The 17,523-nt window shown below is 44.9% G+C and overlaps 1 protein-coding gene across 3 annotated transcripts in view; it reads left to right on the top strand.

Annotated features, from left to right (window-relative positions):
• Positions 1 to 17,523, top strand: part of Gapvd1 (GTPase activating protein and VPS9 domains 1) — a 120,218-nt gene that overhangs the window by 20,303 nt on the left and 82,392 nt on the right. For all 3 annotated transcript variants that reach the window (XM_084588183.1, XM_084588182.1, XM_084588184.1), the window contains exons 5-8: positions 719 to 970; positions 4,579 to 4,699; positions 7,046 to 7,176; positions 14,727 to 14,871. In XM_084588183.1, coding sequence (XP_084444309.1) covers positions 719 to 970; positions 4,579 to 4,699; positions 7,046 to 7,176; positions 14,727 to 14,871 — 649 coding nt within the window. The remainder of the gene's footprint in view (positions 1 to 718; positions 971 to 4,578; positions 4,700 to 7,045; positions 7,177 to 14,726; positions 14,872 to 17,523) is intronic.

Genomic DNA, 17,523 nt, shown 5'->3' with positions numbered 1-17,523 from the left:
GGCAGCGATATCGTGGGGAAGGCCGTTCCAGTCAGCTGCTACTCGGCAAAAAAATGAATTAGAGAAATTACCTTCTTTGGTCTATATATTCACTCGACCGTAAGTGAATAAACAGTTGCAAGTTGCACTTGTGTTCGTCTTTCTTCCCTCTGTGTCGTCTGGTTTGCGCACTGTGTTTTTTTGCTTATAATGGTAAATGTTAAAGTGATGTTTAATTAAATGAAGAGATGGCAGCATCTTCAAGAATTATGAGGCATTAAATGCTTGTCTTATTGAAAATTATTGCAAAGGCTAAATTCTTGACTTCTTTGTTTTCCTCTCCTACAAAGAGAGTTTATTGCTATGCAAGTGACCGGGTACCATTCATATTTGTACAGAGCATGTGTTACTCATGGTAGGCTATTGGCATACATGGGGCTTATTTATGTATTTATTTTTCAAGCTACATTGTAATTTTGTTTTTGTTCTGATTTTTGTCTTTTGCATTGTCTACTTTGTCCGTCACTGGTTTTTTGTTGGGAAGTATTGGACTGTTAATCGTACGGTATTTATTCTACTATAACCTCTTAGTGCTTAAAAAATAGTTTCCTAGCCATTATGTTCGCTGTTCTCTATTTGTTCAATTTGTGTACATATGAGGTAGTTTTGGTGAAATTGTGCTCTTGTTGCAGCTAATATTTGCTACTTCATGGACTGTTATATACATATATGCTTACAGGTAGCCCAGATCATCCAAGTGCTGGCATTGGCTCGCTGGGAGCGCCCAGATCCACGCTTGTCTGACCTATACGACCGCTTTCCGCGTGATTGCATGTCGTCATTGTTGGACTCTCTCCTTTTGGGAGATGGTTCGGTAGGAAGCCAAGGCTCTCAGGCAGCCGCTGCGGCTGTGCCTACTATAGCAGCACTGCAGCAGGAGGAACTGGCACGCGCCGCTTTCCTGGCTACAGAGGTGCATTTAGCCACACTGGTGAGTGTTGCTGCTCGAGGATGCAACTTCTAATGCAGAAATTTTTATCAGAATGGATTCGGAGTCTTTTTAATCATAGTACTTTGCGGAATGGGTCAGCGTTTTTTTTTTTTTTCCTTCCGGACTTTACTAACTGTGAACAGTAGATTTACAGTTACTGAACCTGGATGTAATGAACCTCCTTGTAGCGAACTCCTTGATATTATGATGTTTCTTAATTTCCCAATGCTGCTTCCAGTGAATCGTGTGTATTTGGGAACTTGGGAAAGGTTGGCGAGTGGTCGAAGTTGATCGAACTCTCATGTCAGCTGCATTATTTAAAGTTTGGCTGAATAGCATTAGAGTTTCATGGTGATAGAATAGGAACCATCATGAAGGGGGAGGGGTCTATCATCGCAATGAGTAAATGCAGTTGACAGAACATGTTGTGCACCAGTGCACTGTACCAGTCTCCATAGCTTTCATTTTTCTGGGGTCACACCAAGTCGTTCTGCAACATTTGATGTCCAAAAGCAACACAGAACAACTTGACATAGCAAAGAAGGCACGGTATGCGGTTGGTCGCGTGATTCAGGTGCCAGCAGCAGATGCACAGTGGAAGCGGAAGTGACGAAGAGCGCTGGTAGCGCAAAGCGAATACAGTCGAACCCGGATATATCGAACCCAGATATATATTGAATTTTGGTTATATCGAACTCATGGAATATCTCCTTGAAACTACCATGTAAAAGTATAGAAAAGCCACGTCATATGTATCGAACTCAATTTCAGCGGTCGTTTGATATATCAAACTCTGCACCACGCACTGGAAAGTGTCTTCCCCAAAAGACAATCGCATCACCCTCGGCCGTTTGCCGCGTGACGGTTTCAAGCCATGCACGGAAGGAATGAGAAGGGACAGTTTGGCGGCGGCTGGTCTGGGCAGCGCCGCGCCCATTCCCCAAAGCCGCGCTTATCTGCAGTTATCGTTTCCTGTGCGCCAGCACATGATGTTTGCAAGCCGTGTGCGTAGGTGTGCCTATTCTTTCGCCGAGCTATCTCTCTCCTACCTCTCTCCTGGCCTTCATTCGCAGCAGCACGCGCTACCTTTGCGCCAAGCCAGCTCAGCCCGTTTTCAGACAGACGTCGGATGCTTTCTCCAGCGTGTGTTGCAAACCCTCTGCGCACGGCGGCTGACATGGCTATGGCGCCTGCGGACATTAAGAAGTGGCAGATCTCTCTCTCTCTCTTTTTTTTTTTTGCGAGAGTCATCCATTCTTATCGATATGCTGTACGCGTGGCGTAGCGTAAGATATGGCGGCTGCGGACGTTAAGAAAATTTTTTTTTTTTGCGGGAGTTGACACCTGCCCCAAGCGCGGCGTGATAATCGAACTAGGCTTGTGCAATCAAGCCATCACTGGCACTCTGCCAAGTTCGCTCCCCGCCATCACAGGAGCTATCAAAAGATAAAAGATAAATGCGCCCTCACGTTATCGCTGCGCAGCATCTTGGCACGCTGCCAAGAAATGAGCTATGGATGAGACGACCAAAATGGACCAAAATGGAGTGGCGCGCACCATCGACACGCAAGTGAAAACGCTCGCGGTTTCTGCCGTGGTGACACAGAAACCCTGTTTTGAGCTGCCACCATGGCTCGAGCGGCGAGAGGGACGCAGTTCCATTAAGTTGGAATTTTTTCGCTCCTCGCTGAGATCGCTCGACCGCTTGTATGTGAGCGAGTTGGCCTTAACGCTTTTTTTTTTCCAAATTCTTAGGTGCAAAAGTGGAGGGTGGGTTCATTATAGGAGTGGGTTGACTACGCGACAAATACGGTATCATTTTTTCGCATCGTAAGTGCCATCACAAGCCGATTTCTGTATATCGAATTATCAACATATCAAACTATTTCGCGATTCCCTTCAAGTTCGATATATCTGGGTTCGACTGTAGTTCATTGCTATGGCAGACAGGCAAACCTGGAGGCTTTTTTTTTTTTTTTTTTTTTTTCACAAGGGATGAGCACTAAAAAAAAAAGGCAGGTTCTCCCCTGTCTCTCCTATTCGCCCCATCCCCACACATATCAGCAGTTTCCTGAGATCTTGGTGTAATGAAAAGCTAGAACCTACATGTAAGAAAAAATTGTGGACTTCTTTTGATTTTTCGTGTTTAACTGTCTTGAAAATTTGAATAGTTCGTAAATAGCATTTGATGTTTGATTCAGTTTGCATCACACCTGCACTATGCGAAGTGTTCAAGTATGCAAAAAATTCAGAAGTTACCGATTTTTTACTATTTCAACTCGCAACCAAATTTTGTGGAGTTTTCGGCTTTCTCTCAAGCCCAGCTAGCTGAAGCCGTACACACTATGGTGCTAAACCTAGCATAAAACTAATGCACTGACAGCCATTGCAAGGCCTTGTGGCCACTGTGCGTTCATAGGTGGAAAAATGAAGAGCAGCATATAGGTTCACCACAGTGCTTGCGGCGAGGTGAAATTGAAACGTAAAAGCTAAGCAGCGAACTTTTCAAGAAAGTGCTACGTGAAGCATCACAGGTGGCACTTTATTGTCGAGCGTTACTACGAAGCCTTGAAGGGCTGGCCCACACCACGTGGTAACCAAAGCTGCCAATGTTTGTCTGTTTCATTTGTTTTGCCAGCAATTTACTGTGCTCGGCCCTTAGATTGCAACCTGTGACGCCACTCTGCGAGTAACATTAACAGTCATTACAACAGCTTTGTGAATTTTTATTGAGCAAGCTTTTTTTTTTACTGATCACAGTTTTATGTCATTTAGAGAATTGTACCCATGCTATTGGTATATAGTAAGGAAAAGTTTAATACATGCTGTTTCTCTCTCCTCCATTTTTATCTAGTTCCTGGCAAACCTCCTACATCTAATAAATTATGCGATGCATGATAGCCATCATCGCGTATGTACCATAAAACCTCATCCATATATATATATATATATAATGTAATAAATTAGGCTGATGGTGAGTTAAATAAAAATTTGTCTGCAGCATATCTGCAAAAGTGTTTGTGTTTAGTTTAGGCTACCTCTATTGATGCATTCAAAGCTATTCGACAATACTAGTTTAGTTCGCTACCAAAAATTTGGTGTTCGCAAGTATGTGTGTACGTGTGCATGCATGCAAAGTTGATAGGTTTGAACAGATTGCAAGCACTAAGCCCTAACTGCCCGTCCAATTTTTGCATAGGTGTAGATATCTTACTTTGTTGTCGCTGCTGAGTACATAAGGCTATTTCGCTATAGATGATTATTGTAGTATGCATATGTTGAAGCGGGGCTCCATTGAGTAGTTCACAAGAGCATTAACAATAATGTGTTAATGGGCTAGTTATTATGGAGCCATGCTGACAAAGCAGCGCAAGCGCAGAACATGAAGAGGCACTCATACGGAGTGTTGACTTGCAACTGTTGGCCAGCATAGGCGTTTTATGCTTCCTTACATTTTCTGTTTGCACTTGTTTTCTCAGCATATCAAAATGGAGTTTATAACCAAGTTTTGTAACCACTGGCTTCATACCCTTAGACAATGGTAAAGTTGGTGCTTTTAGGCATGGCTATGCATTTCGTAAACCAACCTGCTCTCTCTTGTATTTCAGATTTCGTTTTTACGAAGTGTCACCTGGCCTGCCAGTGAGAGCAGCCACCAGAAGGCACTTGGCTCCCTACTTGAGCACTTGCCAATGCCTTCAGAAGTTCCCAAACGAACAGCAGCAAAAGGCAAGAAAGCAAACAGACCCTTATGCAACTGTGTCCCTATGTTTGAGGGGGCTGTCCTTATAATTCTGGGCCAAGATATTGTCGCTCATTTTAGTTCTACTGGAAAAAAATTAATTTTGGCATAGTATCTGGAACCTGACACTTGGTTGGAAATAATTGTGCAGTCAGTCTTGGATATACCAGAGGCGAATTATCAAGTGGTTGTCTAAAACATCCTTCAGAAACTTTTATGCAGAACTATAAAATGATGTTCCATATGTTTGTTGAGAAGAATATTCAGCATAATAGTCTGTGTATCAAGAAGTGTGTCACCCTTCTGCTAGTGGTGCTCTTAAAAGGCCTCCCGTGATCATGTTTTGCACTTGGAGCTGTATTGCCAAGTCATTGCATGACCACAGAAAGATTATAGCTGCATTGACCTTGTGGCCTGCTAGTAGTGCCACTAGCAACTTGAAGATGCCAAACAGTGTGACCAGGGAACGATAGGGTGTCATTGCTTGTGAAGCCAACAGAGGAGAATGATGAAACTGAGCTGGAGGCAGCCAGTTTTCTTGTGCTGGCTTGCAGTTGACATGCGTGTTGTGGCTTGTGACTAGAGCAGCGTCCATCAGTGCTGTTGAAAGTGGCCATTGATGTCGCTGTGCTCAACGGTGCCGAGCAAAGGCGGAATAAAACGCCTCTATTTCATTTAGGGTATTGCTCTAAAATCTGGTTCTTATGGGGTTCACTTGAGCTTGTACAGATTCACATTAAATTAGTTTAAGTTTTAATGAGATTCTCGCACACTAGTGCCTCATTTTGCTCACACTGAGACTTACACTTAGTGCTGGGTGCATCTCAGGCATGGGCTAATACCCCTGTCACACGGGCACTTGTAAGGCCTTTGGGATTAAGGTTATTTGCTCCAAAGGTGGTTGGCGTGCAACTACATAGCAAAGTCTTGAGACCTTTGCGAAAAAGGCCCGTGGCGGGAAAGGCAGTTGTTAGCGGCCTTTAAGCTGCGTAAAGGAGCAGCCCAAACATGAGCACCAGCAAGCGAGCTCACAAGACAAGAACGTTGGCGCAAATATAGTTTGGATATTATATCTAAGCCTAATTTTATACAAGGGTTAATTTCACATTACAATGAACTTTAATAATCTAGATGGTTGAGATAGCTCTTCAATTGTTTTCAGCAGCCGCATCGATACACACATGCTTTGCTTTCCATCAATGTTGCTTTCCATGCAGTGTTTTTATTTCATTGCCCTTTTTATTGTGCGCTCATTTTTCGTTGGAGAGTATTTGCTGGCTAATGTACTATTTACTTCATATTGCCAAAGTTTTGTTGAACTGTTCTATATATTTAAAGTGATTTTGCCGGTCGACAGATGGCGCTAAGGGGGGTTGCATCGATTATCATTATCATCGTATCTATCTCCTTTGCACTTGCCATGTAGCTTTGCCGCTGCTTCTTTTTGGTTTTGCCCCTTTAGAGCAATAAATCTCCTTTGAAGTGAAAACCTTGGCGAAGTGCCGTGTGACCGGGGTATAAAGCTGTTGAGCTTACTGGGGGCCAAGTCAGTTTTGAAGGTTGCTAGATTGATTCTGTTGTCATGATTAATGAGTTTATGTGCCTGTCTTATTGAGCAAAGGATGTGCTGGAACCTCAGGATATCAGCTTGGACAAGTTATAATGCTGCAATTTTGACTCTGAACTGCTTTTTCTTTTCATTTTCAGTGTTCTGTTGTTTTCTGCATTGGAAACAAAAATTTGCTCTGTATATATATAGCTGTAAATTGCCATCTTTAAATGACTGAGTAAAAGTATGAACTTGCCAATTCTCTCTCTCTAAATGGTTCATAGGAAGGGAAAGGCGCAGTACCTGTCACACTTGTTTCTGTGGACACCTGAACCGCGCCGTAGGGGAAGGGAGGAAGGTGGGAGTTAAAGTGGAAAGAGAGAAAGAGGAGCCGTAGTGGAGGGCTACAGAGTAATTTCGACCACCTGGGGATCTTTAACGTGCGCTGACATCGCACAACACATGGACGCCTCTTCATTTCGCCTCCATCGAAACGCAGCCGCCGAGGCCGGGTTCGAATCCGGGTACTACGGCACAGTAGTCGGGCGTCTTACCACTGCACCGCCCTGGCGGGGCCAATTCTGCCTACACATAATTGTGAATCTTTTAATATTTTATTGTCAGGGCTTCTAGCAACAGCGTTTGTTTGCCATATTCATTACGTCAGAGTAGTTTGGGGTTTCCATTTGCTTGTATTTTGTTTTGCTCTTAACACATGAAGAATTCGTTGAATTTCACTGATGAAAACACTGTCCTTATAAATTGCACGACAATCCCTATACAGCTTCAGCGCCTAAGAAAGGTGTGGATGGAGATGATGATTCAGCGGTCTTGGATTCTCAGCCTGAAGAAGTCCTTGTGATACCCATGCCAGATTTCACACTTGAGTGCCCTGGCATGCTTAGTGAAGATAAGGTAAGGCTTGTAATAGGGTTTTTGCTTTTTTGAGCAATTAATGAAATAGTAAAATGAATGAGGTACACCCACTGTACAGGTCTGTTAGAGTTTTAAGTTCCTTTCTTGTGCAGCTGCCCTGAAATGTTTCACTCGATGAGTAGGATCTTGCAGGCTTTGCACCTGGTAGCCAACTCAAGAGCCATACATTAAGCAGTACATATTTTCTCCATACTAGGTTTCTAAAAAATACAAAAACTCTTTATGTTGAAGTTGCTTTTGTTGCTTCTGTTGCAGCATTGAGTTTTGGTCAGAACATCAGCTGCTGCTTTTATTATTTGTCTTGTCCAGCCGCTCTTGTAATGTTGTTATGCAAAGGAGGATATCTATATGCTGAACTTTACATTATAGCATAGCAGTGGTTCACCTTTGCAATCCTACCTACACTATACTACTATACTGCCAGACGTGCCAGACACTATACTGCCAGACATGGTTGGCGTTGTGTGCTGGTTCTCAGGAATGTGTCAAACTTTCTTTAGGTCTAATTACGTCTCATGAAACAAGAAGGAAAGCAGCCGTGTCTGCTTCACTAGATTACTCTCCCTTCACACTTATCGTGCATGCCCTTCTAGCCTGCAGCCTTATTATTGTCAGTATCTTGTTAGAATTGTCCCCTGAGTGCTGAGCAGAGTGTGTTGGTGTGATTGTTTTGCATAAAATTCTGTCATGCATACATAGTGCAAAAAGCTTTGACATTCGAGGGCTGTGATGACTGAAAGTGTCCATCTCATAGGCAGTATTGAAGGAGGTCATTTTACTATGAAATGGCAGGCCAAAGTGAAAAAAAATGCATGAATTTTTCCTTCCTGTGTACATGAAGGAGGAGGAGAGTTACAGCATGTGCCGAGGGTAGCCCTTCTGAGTGTCTAGATGCAATTGAACATTGCATTCTTACATTTCCAAAGTTGACAGCATGTAGGACACCACACTTTGACATTGGATGCTTTCTTGAAATCATCTAGTACAGTGGTTCTGAAATAGCCATCTGCAAAGCTATTTTTGGAAGTCCTTATAACTTTAGTAAGACACTTAGCGGGGCAGGTTGGTGCATAGCTATAAAAATTTAAGCGCAACAGAGACAACACACAGACAAGATAGGACAGGACTTGTGCTAAGCGTAAGTCCTGTCCTATCTTGTCTGTGTGTTGTCTCTGTTGCACTTAAATTTTTGATCCTTATAACTTGCATCAGCAAAAAAAAAAAAAATGCTTTTTTTGGAGACCATTTTAGCCTAAACGCATTCCCAATTCTAGTACCTGCTCCTAAAACTACGACAGCTACCTGCACAAGATCGCCTCTGTTGGTCTCATTCACCACCTATCGCTTTTCTTCGCATTGTCCCAAACTACAGGTCTCCATTGCCCAGCATCTACATACACATATTGCGAATTTAGACTGGAATTGGTGGCTTTGCCATGCAGTCTCACTCAGCTGACCTAGGTCACGAAGCACAAGCTATGTGCTTGTGCGAGCCGCATAGGGGAGATAACCTCGGCAAGAGAGCGCTACGGCAGTCTGTGTGTCAGCGCCCTCCGTAGAGATACCGGAAAGATATCCACACAACGTGGCCACGTCGTCTGCTCCACACTGCATTCAAGCACGTGTTTACATGCATGCGCGCAGTTGCTGCTCCCCTGCTCTTATCGAGCTCTGGCTCGTCGCGTTCCAAGAAAAGGAAAAAAAAAAACTATGAGTAAATTACGGCGCTCTTCTTTTGTACAACTTGTGTGGTTACAGTAGACTGAGGGGCGGTTGTCAGCCCTTTTTGGTAAAGTGGCTTTATGACCACTTGCCCCACCACAATATGTCGTTTCACTGTTGGTCCCTGGCGGCGCTGCAGCAGCTATCGCAGAGCCAAGTCATCCTCAGACAACATAGATGTTAATCTTTCTATCCTAAAACGCGATCTTGCTTCCCGAGCTCAAAACCTGTGCACTTGCTCGAGCAGGTAACTGAACTACAGATTGCGCAGATTTAGAACCAAGAAGGCAAAGGTTTTCGTGGAGAACAATATATAGTCCAGCCCACCTATAACGAACTTGATCGTCACGCAGCATTTGTTCGTTGTATCCAAAGTTCGTAGTAAGTGAACCACCTATAATACGGGCAAAAAGAGCAAGCGAGACGAAAGTTAACTTTATTTTTGAAAAAAGTCCGTGATGCATGTCTACTTCTTCAAAGCTGATCGCATCACTGCCGTTTCTATTTTTCCAGCGCGGTAATATGTTCATCGCCAAGGCCTCTGCTGCACACGAGTTCCTTAAGCGACACAGTGTAACCGATCGCGGTTGAAGCATTCACAGCAACCGGCGGTAGAGCAGCATCCTCGTCATCATCCTCGTCGGTCTCTGGGCAGTCAGGAAGGGCTCGCATTCACGCACAATAGCTTCGTCAGTGCATGGCTCCGCAATGTCGGTGTCGTCATCAGCAGAAACGAAATCGTCCCAGGCAACGTCAGGTCCGGCCAGCTGCGTGTCAACGATGCGTTGCCACAATTCCTCGTGCGACCGGCCTTCCGGTGGGTGATCTATGGTGTCCTTGGTGCCTGGGCCCATAAAACCCGTCTTGCGGAAGCAATTTGCTATGCACTGCGCTTTGAGTTCCATCCACGCCGCTTTCAACATTCCACGGTGGCAAGCAAGCTGATGCGAACTGGCATGGCAGCATCAATCGCGATCAACAAGCGTTGGATGACGTGCCGCTGGTAGCACACCTTGAACGCATGAATGATGCCCATATCCAGCGGCTGAATTTTGCAGGTTGCATTTAGAAGCAAGAGAGCACTGTCACCGCACTCAAGAAAGGCTGCACATGGTGCGCTGCACAGTTATCCAGCACGAGCGGGACCTTCCTGTTTTTTCGTGCCATGTCGCAGTACTCGACAGGCCACTCGGCAAATAAGTCACGACTCATCCAGGCTTTTGTATTGTTCCTGTAGCATACGGGCACGTAGCTTCCAAAGCATCGCGGCTTACGTGACTTGTCCAATGACTAACGGCAGCCGCCAGTCACTGCCGTCTATATTGACACACAGAAGAACGGTTATGCACAACTTGCTGTGCTTCCCTCCTGCGCACTTGTCGCCTTTCAAGGCATGCGTTTTAGATGACAACATCTGATAACGCAGTCTTGTCGGCATTGTAAACGTCCCGTGGAGCATAGCTAGTGATTGTTGGGAGGTTGTCGGAAAGCCACGCATCGACTTCCTCATTGTTCACAGACGCGGCCTCGCCGACGACCGCCTTGAAAACAATTCCATGGTGAGCCTTAAACCGGTGGAGCCATTCATTGCCTGGGCTGAAATCGGGAAAGTCCGAAAGGAAGGCGAAGTCTTTAGCCTTGGAGAGCATCAGCGGTCCACTGATCGGAATGTTGTGAGACCGGGCGTCAGCGAACTACTTCAGCAGTGCGTCCTCAACGTCCGCGTAGGTCGCCTTCCGAAGGCACTTTCTAGTCGTTGGGTCGGCATTCATGGTAGCACCAAGAATAGTTTCCTTGCCCTTAGCAGTGGTTGAAATGGTCGATTTCGACAGTCCGTACTTCTTCACCAGTTCACAGTTTTTTGCACCTTGAGCAAGTTCATTAACAATGGCCATCTTCCTTGCGATGTCGACAGCTTTCCTTTTAGCACCTGAAGAAGTCTGCGTACAGTCCTCCATCGCACCAGGCGCAAGTCAAGCCCTTGGGCTCGCGTGTTGAGGCAGCCTTCAACTCCTCGATCTGGGAAAGGCACGGATGCGGCAACGATGTCAACACAGTGCCATCGCACAGAAAGAATCGACGGCGCAATGCCCTCAGCGCGGGGTGGCAACGGAACAACAAATGGAGAACCGGTTTGAGCCGGTAGAGCAGGCGCCTGACTTTACGGATTGGCCGACGCAGATCACGTGGATGAATCACAGCGACGCGGGTGGCGCCACTTTCTCTTTAGTCACCGCGCACGCACGCTTTTTCGTTTTCATTTTTCAACGCGCGCTTCTTTTTTTTTTACTTTATTTTACTCGCAAAGGAGCGCTGGGGGATGCTTTGTGCGCTCTGTGTTCGCGTCATGTCAGGGGAACAAAGTGCGCGAAATTCGCCTGCCGCGGGTTCGCAGTCGCGCGAAACCGTGCCAAACACCGCCGGCTCAGTCAACTACGGGGGCCCGACAGCTTAGAGTTCGCTCTAACCAAGTGTTGAGGCCACAACAGTTTGTTCTATGTGAGACACTGTGCCATTGCCCCAATATATATTTTGACGGTAGCACCGCCCTCGTTCGTACTAAGCGAGCGTTCGTTATATATGCGGATGTTATAAGTGGGCTGGACTGTAACTGCATCGAAAGTCGTCAGGCAGTTTCTCGCTATTTATCTCGTGAAGAGAGAAAACTGCCACAAGAATGGCATGTCTCAGCTTCTAGAAGGTCAATGACCCAGGTCATTAGAAACCACTTATCGTTAAAGGTAGATAGGTCATAGACTTCGTACAACAGTGCCGCAGCAGTGAACTAACTTCCCCTAGCCACTGTTGGCATGAACCAGAAGGTAATGCAGTATGTTTTGAGCCATTGTAGGGAACACGTCCAAAACAAAAACGCACTGAAGACAGGCATCATAGCGCCAGTAGCATCCTGTGTAGTCTGCATCCTGCTGAAGCAAATGTCATAAACAAGATTTGTTTATGCACAGGACAGACATTGCAGGTTAGAAAAAAAAAATGTTTTCATACTCTAGATGTCTCAATTGGACAAATTTGGACATACAGCAAAACCTCGATAATTTGAATTTGCTTAATTTGAAATCCCAAATTTCGAAGAATTTCTGGTGCCCCGTAATTTCAAATTTAAGTTTAATCGTACAATTCAAAGCGTCCGCTTTCACCAGCCCAGTGAATTTTAAGGTTTTTTGTGCTTTGCTGGAATGCTTAATTCCAAATTTGCCACAAACCAAAGAAGTTACGGCAACTCGGAGCCATGAATTGGGGCTGTAAAGCGATGCTTATGCTTGATATGCCCTAGCGCCCTAACCCTAAAGCTCCCAGCACAGAATACCACTCTGGGGTAGGGCTTGTCGACTTCGAAGCGCTCTCCTTCAAAATTGGAGATGTGCTTCGCTGCAACGTGCCCTGACGGCACACAACGTTGGCCTGTGCCATTTATTTTAATAGCGAGTCATGCTTAGAGGATATTAAGGGTGAGACTCAGCGAACTTGTATTGATGAATTGGTGGTGAAGCGACTGCTCCCTGCTTCAGAGGGCACTGCCATGTTGCCAGGCTATTTCACTGGTTTTGGTTTGGTTTGCTGTATAGGTTTTAATATCCCAAAGGGACTAAGGCCATGAGGGACACCATAGTGGGGGGCTCCGGAAGTTTTGACTACCTGGGGCTCTTAGCATGCACTGATGCCTCACCTGTGTCATCACACACGGATGCCTCGCTTTTTGCCTCCACCAAAAGGCCGCCACCATGGCGGGGATTTGATCCCTCGTTCTTGGGCTCAGCAGTCAAGCGCTCTATCCATTGATCCACCGCGGTAGGGTCTATTTTGGTTCTTTTCATGTACAGTAATACCTCATTGATACGTTCTTTTTTTTTTTTTTTTTTTTTATTGCTGAGATAAAAAGCATATTATCTGGAAAAACGTATGATCAGAACTGCCAGATTCTGAAAAATTTAACTGCTAAATGAGGTGCAAAGGCATTTAGAAATGAGGCATTCACTGCATAAAAGTATCGATTAGCACTGAGAGACATCCAGTAAGCAGAACTCTTTTTTAGCTCTCACAGAATTCGGTCCGTAATTGCGCTGACCTAAGCACAAAAGAGTTTTAGTAATAAAGCCGGTTCGTAGAAGTTACTTCTGGATGCTTTGCTCCCTCGCACCAATGACATGGAGAAGCCATCGCAATGACTTATAAACGCCATGTTTTTGCTCATGCTGTGTTCCCTGGCCTGGCCACTTGTATGCGAATAGTTGTAGTTATCAAATGGTTCACTTTTATGCCCCTAAGGCGTGGCAAAGAAGCCACTCATTGCTGCTGGCTCGTTGGTTTTCTTTGATGCTTCCCCCATTTTCGCCCAAGCACTGCAGGAAAGCAAATGCGGCGGGTGAGCACCACTGATCAGTTTTTTTGTTGCGACCGCTCATTAGCACATGTCCGGTTAATCGCAAAATGTATTATATGACCACAGTTTGTTGAAATTTGGGAAATCGTGTTATCCAGAAGCATATTAACTGGGAGAGAAATCATTTCACTTTATTGGAGATTTTTTACTGCCCACGATTTTGAGCGTGTGAAATTTGAAACCATATGAACTGGAAACGTATCAGTGAAGTTTTACTGTGGAATCTTTTTTACCATTCTTCCTGGCTTTGGGTCAGCTGAGGTCATTAATCCTAAAATACAAATTATGTTTACATTTTGAGTGCTTGCTCTGGCAACCTGTTATTTCGTTATCTCCCAAAGTGGGGCTACCTAATTTGAGACCTCCCTGATCAGCAAGTGACATTTATATACACAGCTTTATTTTTGAGCCAGTTTTTTTATACTGTCAGTCAGTGACGCGACCTGTGCTTATAGGCTAAGAGTAATTGACTCTGCACATGTTCAGGTGGAATGGACGTACAAATGGGTACTTTATGAGTGTTGAATTTTGTTGAGTGAGTTCTTAGTAGAAGTTCAAATATTCTGAATAGGAGTTGCCCTTTTCTGCCAGTGTCATTGTTTCCGTTTTATTTGCCCTAAAACATTACTATGTTCTCACTGCTGGTAGTGTACAGTTATCACCTAGCATGACAGAAGTGCCTACAACTTCTTGTCACATTCTTTCAAGTGTTCTTAATATTCTGATATTTTTGTTCTCTATCCTTCCTGTGAACATTTGCTTGTACTGTGGATTCATGTCAGTTTAAACTCTTAGAATATTATAAACTGGCTTGATACAGATGTGCTGTAGCATTGTTGATTGAATTATAATCTGGAAACTTCAGAGCAAGTAGCATGATGACATCGACGGTCCACGGCAGCACCAGACACTGTTGGTTGTTGCAGAGCTGATGACACCTTGCAAGAGCCCTGTGTTCGTGCCAACTTGTTAAGAAACATATCCATAATTAAATAAATGTTATCGTTTTTAGTGGCTAGAGTTTCAGAAGACTTTGAATCATATATTTTGAGGTAGGAATTAACTATTATTCTAAATCTAATAACGGAAGTTCTGAATGTTTTGTAATCTTTAGTAGTGTAATTGGCTTTGCAGCTGCAGCTTAGAGTTTGGCGTGCAAGCTGTCATGCTGTTATTATTCAAAGGGCTGTCACTGGTTTACAAAAGCTAATGATGGTGCATCCCTTGGAGTTGTGAAAGTGGGCCATATAGACTGTGTGCTTCTTATGAAACTCACTTGCAGTTACCAGTGCTTGCAGCCTGTGGTGCGACTCGTGATATTTCATTGAATAAGTACACACGTCATAGCACTGACATCATTGTAAGGTTATACAATTCAACTTAAATCTGGGCTTCCAATTCGCAGGTGTTGAGCATGGAGCAGCAGAAACGGCAGACACGTGTACGGATGAATGTTGAACGTGCTGTAGCTGATGCCTGTGATGGTGCTGCCGTAGAGACAATAGAAAAAAGGACCAGGTTTTCGCTTTCGCAAGACCAGGAGTCCATAGGTAATCACCTGTGTTTCCATTGAGAAACAACCTTATACTACTATATATTTGCATTACACTTGCAGTAGCACTCAGACCCATTTTTTTTTAGTCCAGTAAAATGCCGTTCAAGAATTTCATTTTGTCCAATATGCTTCATTATCTTTTTTGATCTTCCCTGAGATAAGGTAAAATAAGATGGTCAGGACTGCGGGACTTTAGTGTAATGGTCATGTGTTAGTGAGTGCACACTTGGAGTTCCTGGAACACAGGCAGTGCTTCCTGCAGCCAATGTCTCTCAGAACAAGTATAGATTGCTCAGTCTTGAGGTGTATGCCTCCTTAAGGGGACAGGGTAGGCCCTATTCCATCCATGCATTTTAGCCTATGTTTATGACCCTTTTTTCTCCCTCATGATCTGCTAGGGTTAGAGCATCTATCTTGGTATCATAGTAATCGGCAATCTGAGGTAGTGATGCTGAACTAGGATTATTGTTTTCTTAACGTTGGATTTTTTGTTTGCTTTCTTTTACTAGGGCTTCCAAATTTTAAAGCCAAAATCTGCAGTACCTTAAAGCAAGTGGCAGCTTAGGTGAAAACAAGAAGAGCTCTGCAAACAAGCAGCATTGTAGTGCATATCACTGGGAGCAACTGGAATAAATGACCCCTGCATTGAAAGAAGCCTTAGTGTTTTGCCAACCATGGGCAAAATTAGGCCGAAGACTGGCATGTCCTCAAACTTCTGTACTTGCATTTGCAGGCTAAATTCATTGCACCATCCAGATCAATGAGGACTGAAGCAACATTGTATTCTGTGTTTGCATTTTGTTGTTTAGAAAAAGTGACGTAAAAATTCGCATATATAATACGGGGTCTAATTCCAGGATAGCAAAACTGGAAAAATCTCAGGGGGCATCTGTTGAAGCAGATGTTTGCGTGTACTGTGTGACACGCCTAGCCGTGCATGCCATCGCCGTGCCTGGGGAAAAGGGGATCCTGGTGGTTGAGCTGATGCCGAGGTTTTGGACCTCAAAAGGCCCCTCGGTGGAGGCAACACACCATTTTGGCCCACGATTCCCATAGACGGCACTTCTGGGCTGACCCACCCAAGGGAAATCGGCAGTCGCCTTTTCCTGTCCTCCCCTCCATCTTTCACTTTCCTGTCATCTAGCGTACAACTCTCCTGTCCTCTACTCTCTTCTTGGTTTTTCCTTACTTCCCGGCGGCGAGGGTTAACCTTGTGTGGCTGACTACCCAGAGCTGAGCCATATTAGGTTATAGTTAAGATGTAAGCCATATTAGGTTATAGTTAAGATGTACAGCTGACGTGGGCAGGGTGCTTGTTTCAAGCTCCTGTTCCGTCCCCTTGTTGGACTCCATGGTGGGTGGCTGGCATCATAACCAAAAAAATTGAATTACATGGCCTCTTCTCTTTCTGAAACTGATCGCCCTCCCTCTAAGAGAGGGCGCACCGATGTGACAAACAAGTTCTTCACGAAACATGTCAACAGCTTTCCCTGCTTCCACGTCGTGCACTCTGAACACCCAGAAAAAACTGCCCGTCAGATCTCGCCATTCCTAGTGACAAAGACGCTCACAGGTGCCATAGGTCAGGGTTACAAAATCAAGCAACTACCAAATGGTGACCTCTTCCTAGAAGTGCTTTATAACCATCAGAGCAAAAAACTAACAACCGTTACATAGTTCGGAGACATCCCTGTCTCAATCAGCCCCCACAGGTCACTGAATACAGTTCGTGGAGTCATTTCAGATAATGATCTCAAATACCTGACTGAGGAGGAATTACTAGAAGGACTCAGGGACCAAAATGTAACCAATGTCTATCGAATCAAAATCAGGAGAGACAATAACGAGATTCAAACTAAACACATCGTGCTGACATTTGCACTGAGCACCCTTCCTGACTCAGTTGAAATAGGTTATCAAAAGCTCAAACTCAGACAGTACATTCCCAACCCAACCCACGCCACAGCTCCCAGAGCTGCCGTGGCCGCCTCACCTGTGCAAAATGTGCCTCTAATGAAGATGGCACTGACAACTGTTACACCGAAGCAAACGTTAGCGTAAACTGTGAGGGCAATCATCCAGCATACTCACGATCTTGCCCTACATGGAAAAAGGAAAAAGAGATTGTTACCTTGAAAGTCACTGAGAATATCACTTTCGGAGAGGCAAGAAAGCGGCTTTCGTTGGTGCAGAATCCAACTTACTCTGTGATGATGCAACAGGGCGCAGCATCATCGCAGACCTCGGCATCTGCCCAGGTCACATCTAGTGGCTCTGGCGTAGGGCCATCCGCGCCCCCTGTGGTTGCAGCTGGCGCTGCTCCACTACCTCCAAAACAGGTTTCGCGACCCTCCAGGTCAGCGGGGCCAAAGGCCTCCCCTCACACGGCGAGGCCTGTTTCAGACATTCCCGTGCGTTGTCCATGGTCGTCCAGCGCATCTGAAGATGCAATGGACACGACAACCCAGGGTAGTCCTGCATCACGGCGGTGCTCCTTGGATCGGAAAAAGGACAAAGCCCGAATTACCGGGCCAAAAACAACCTACTTCCCTACCTGCTCATAAAATAATATGGCTTTTGTAATAAGCTGGAATTGCAGAGGACTACTTAACTTATGTGACATAAAGGACACAGTTGAACCCGGTTA

The sequence above is a fragment of the Amblyomma maculatum genome, chromosome 1 (genome assembly GCF_055883805.1).
Source record: "Amblyomma maculatum isolate TAMU_Amacu chromosome 1, ASM5588380v1, whole genome shotgun sequence".
Classification (NCBI taxonomy): Eukaryota; Metazoa; Arthropoda; class Arachnida; order Ixodida; family Ixodidae; genus Amblyomma; species Amblyomma maculatum.
The sequence above is the reverse complement of the archived record's forward strand: the minus strand, read 5'-3'. Positions and strand labels throughout refer to the sequence as shown.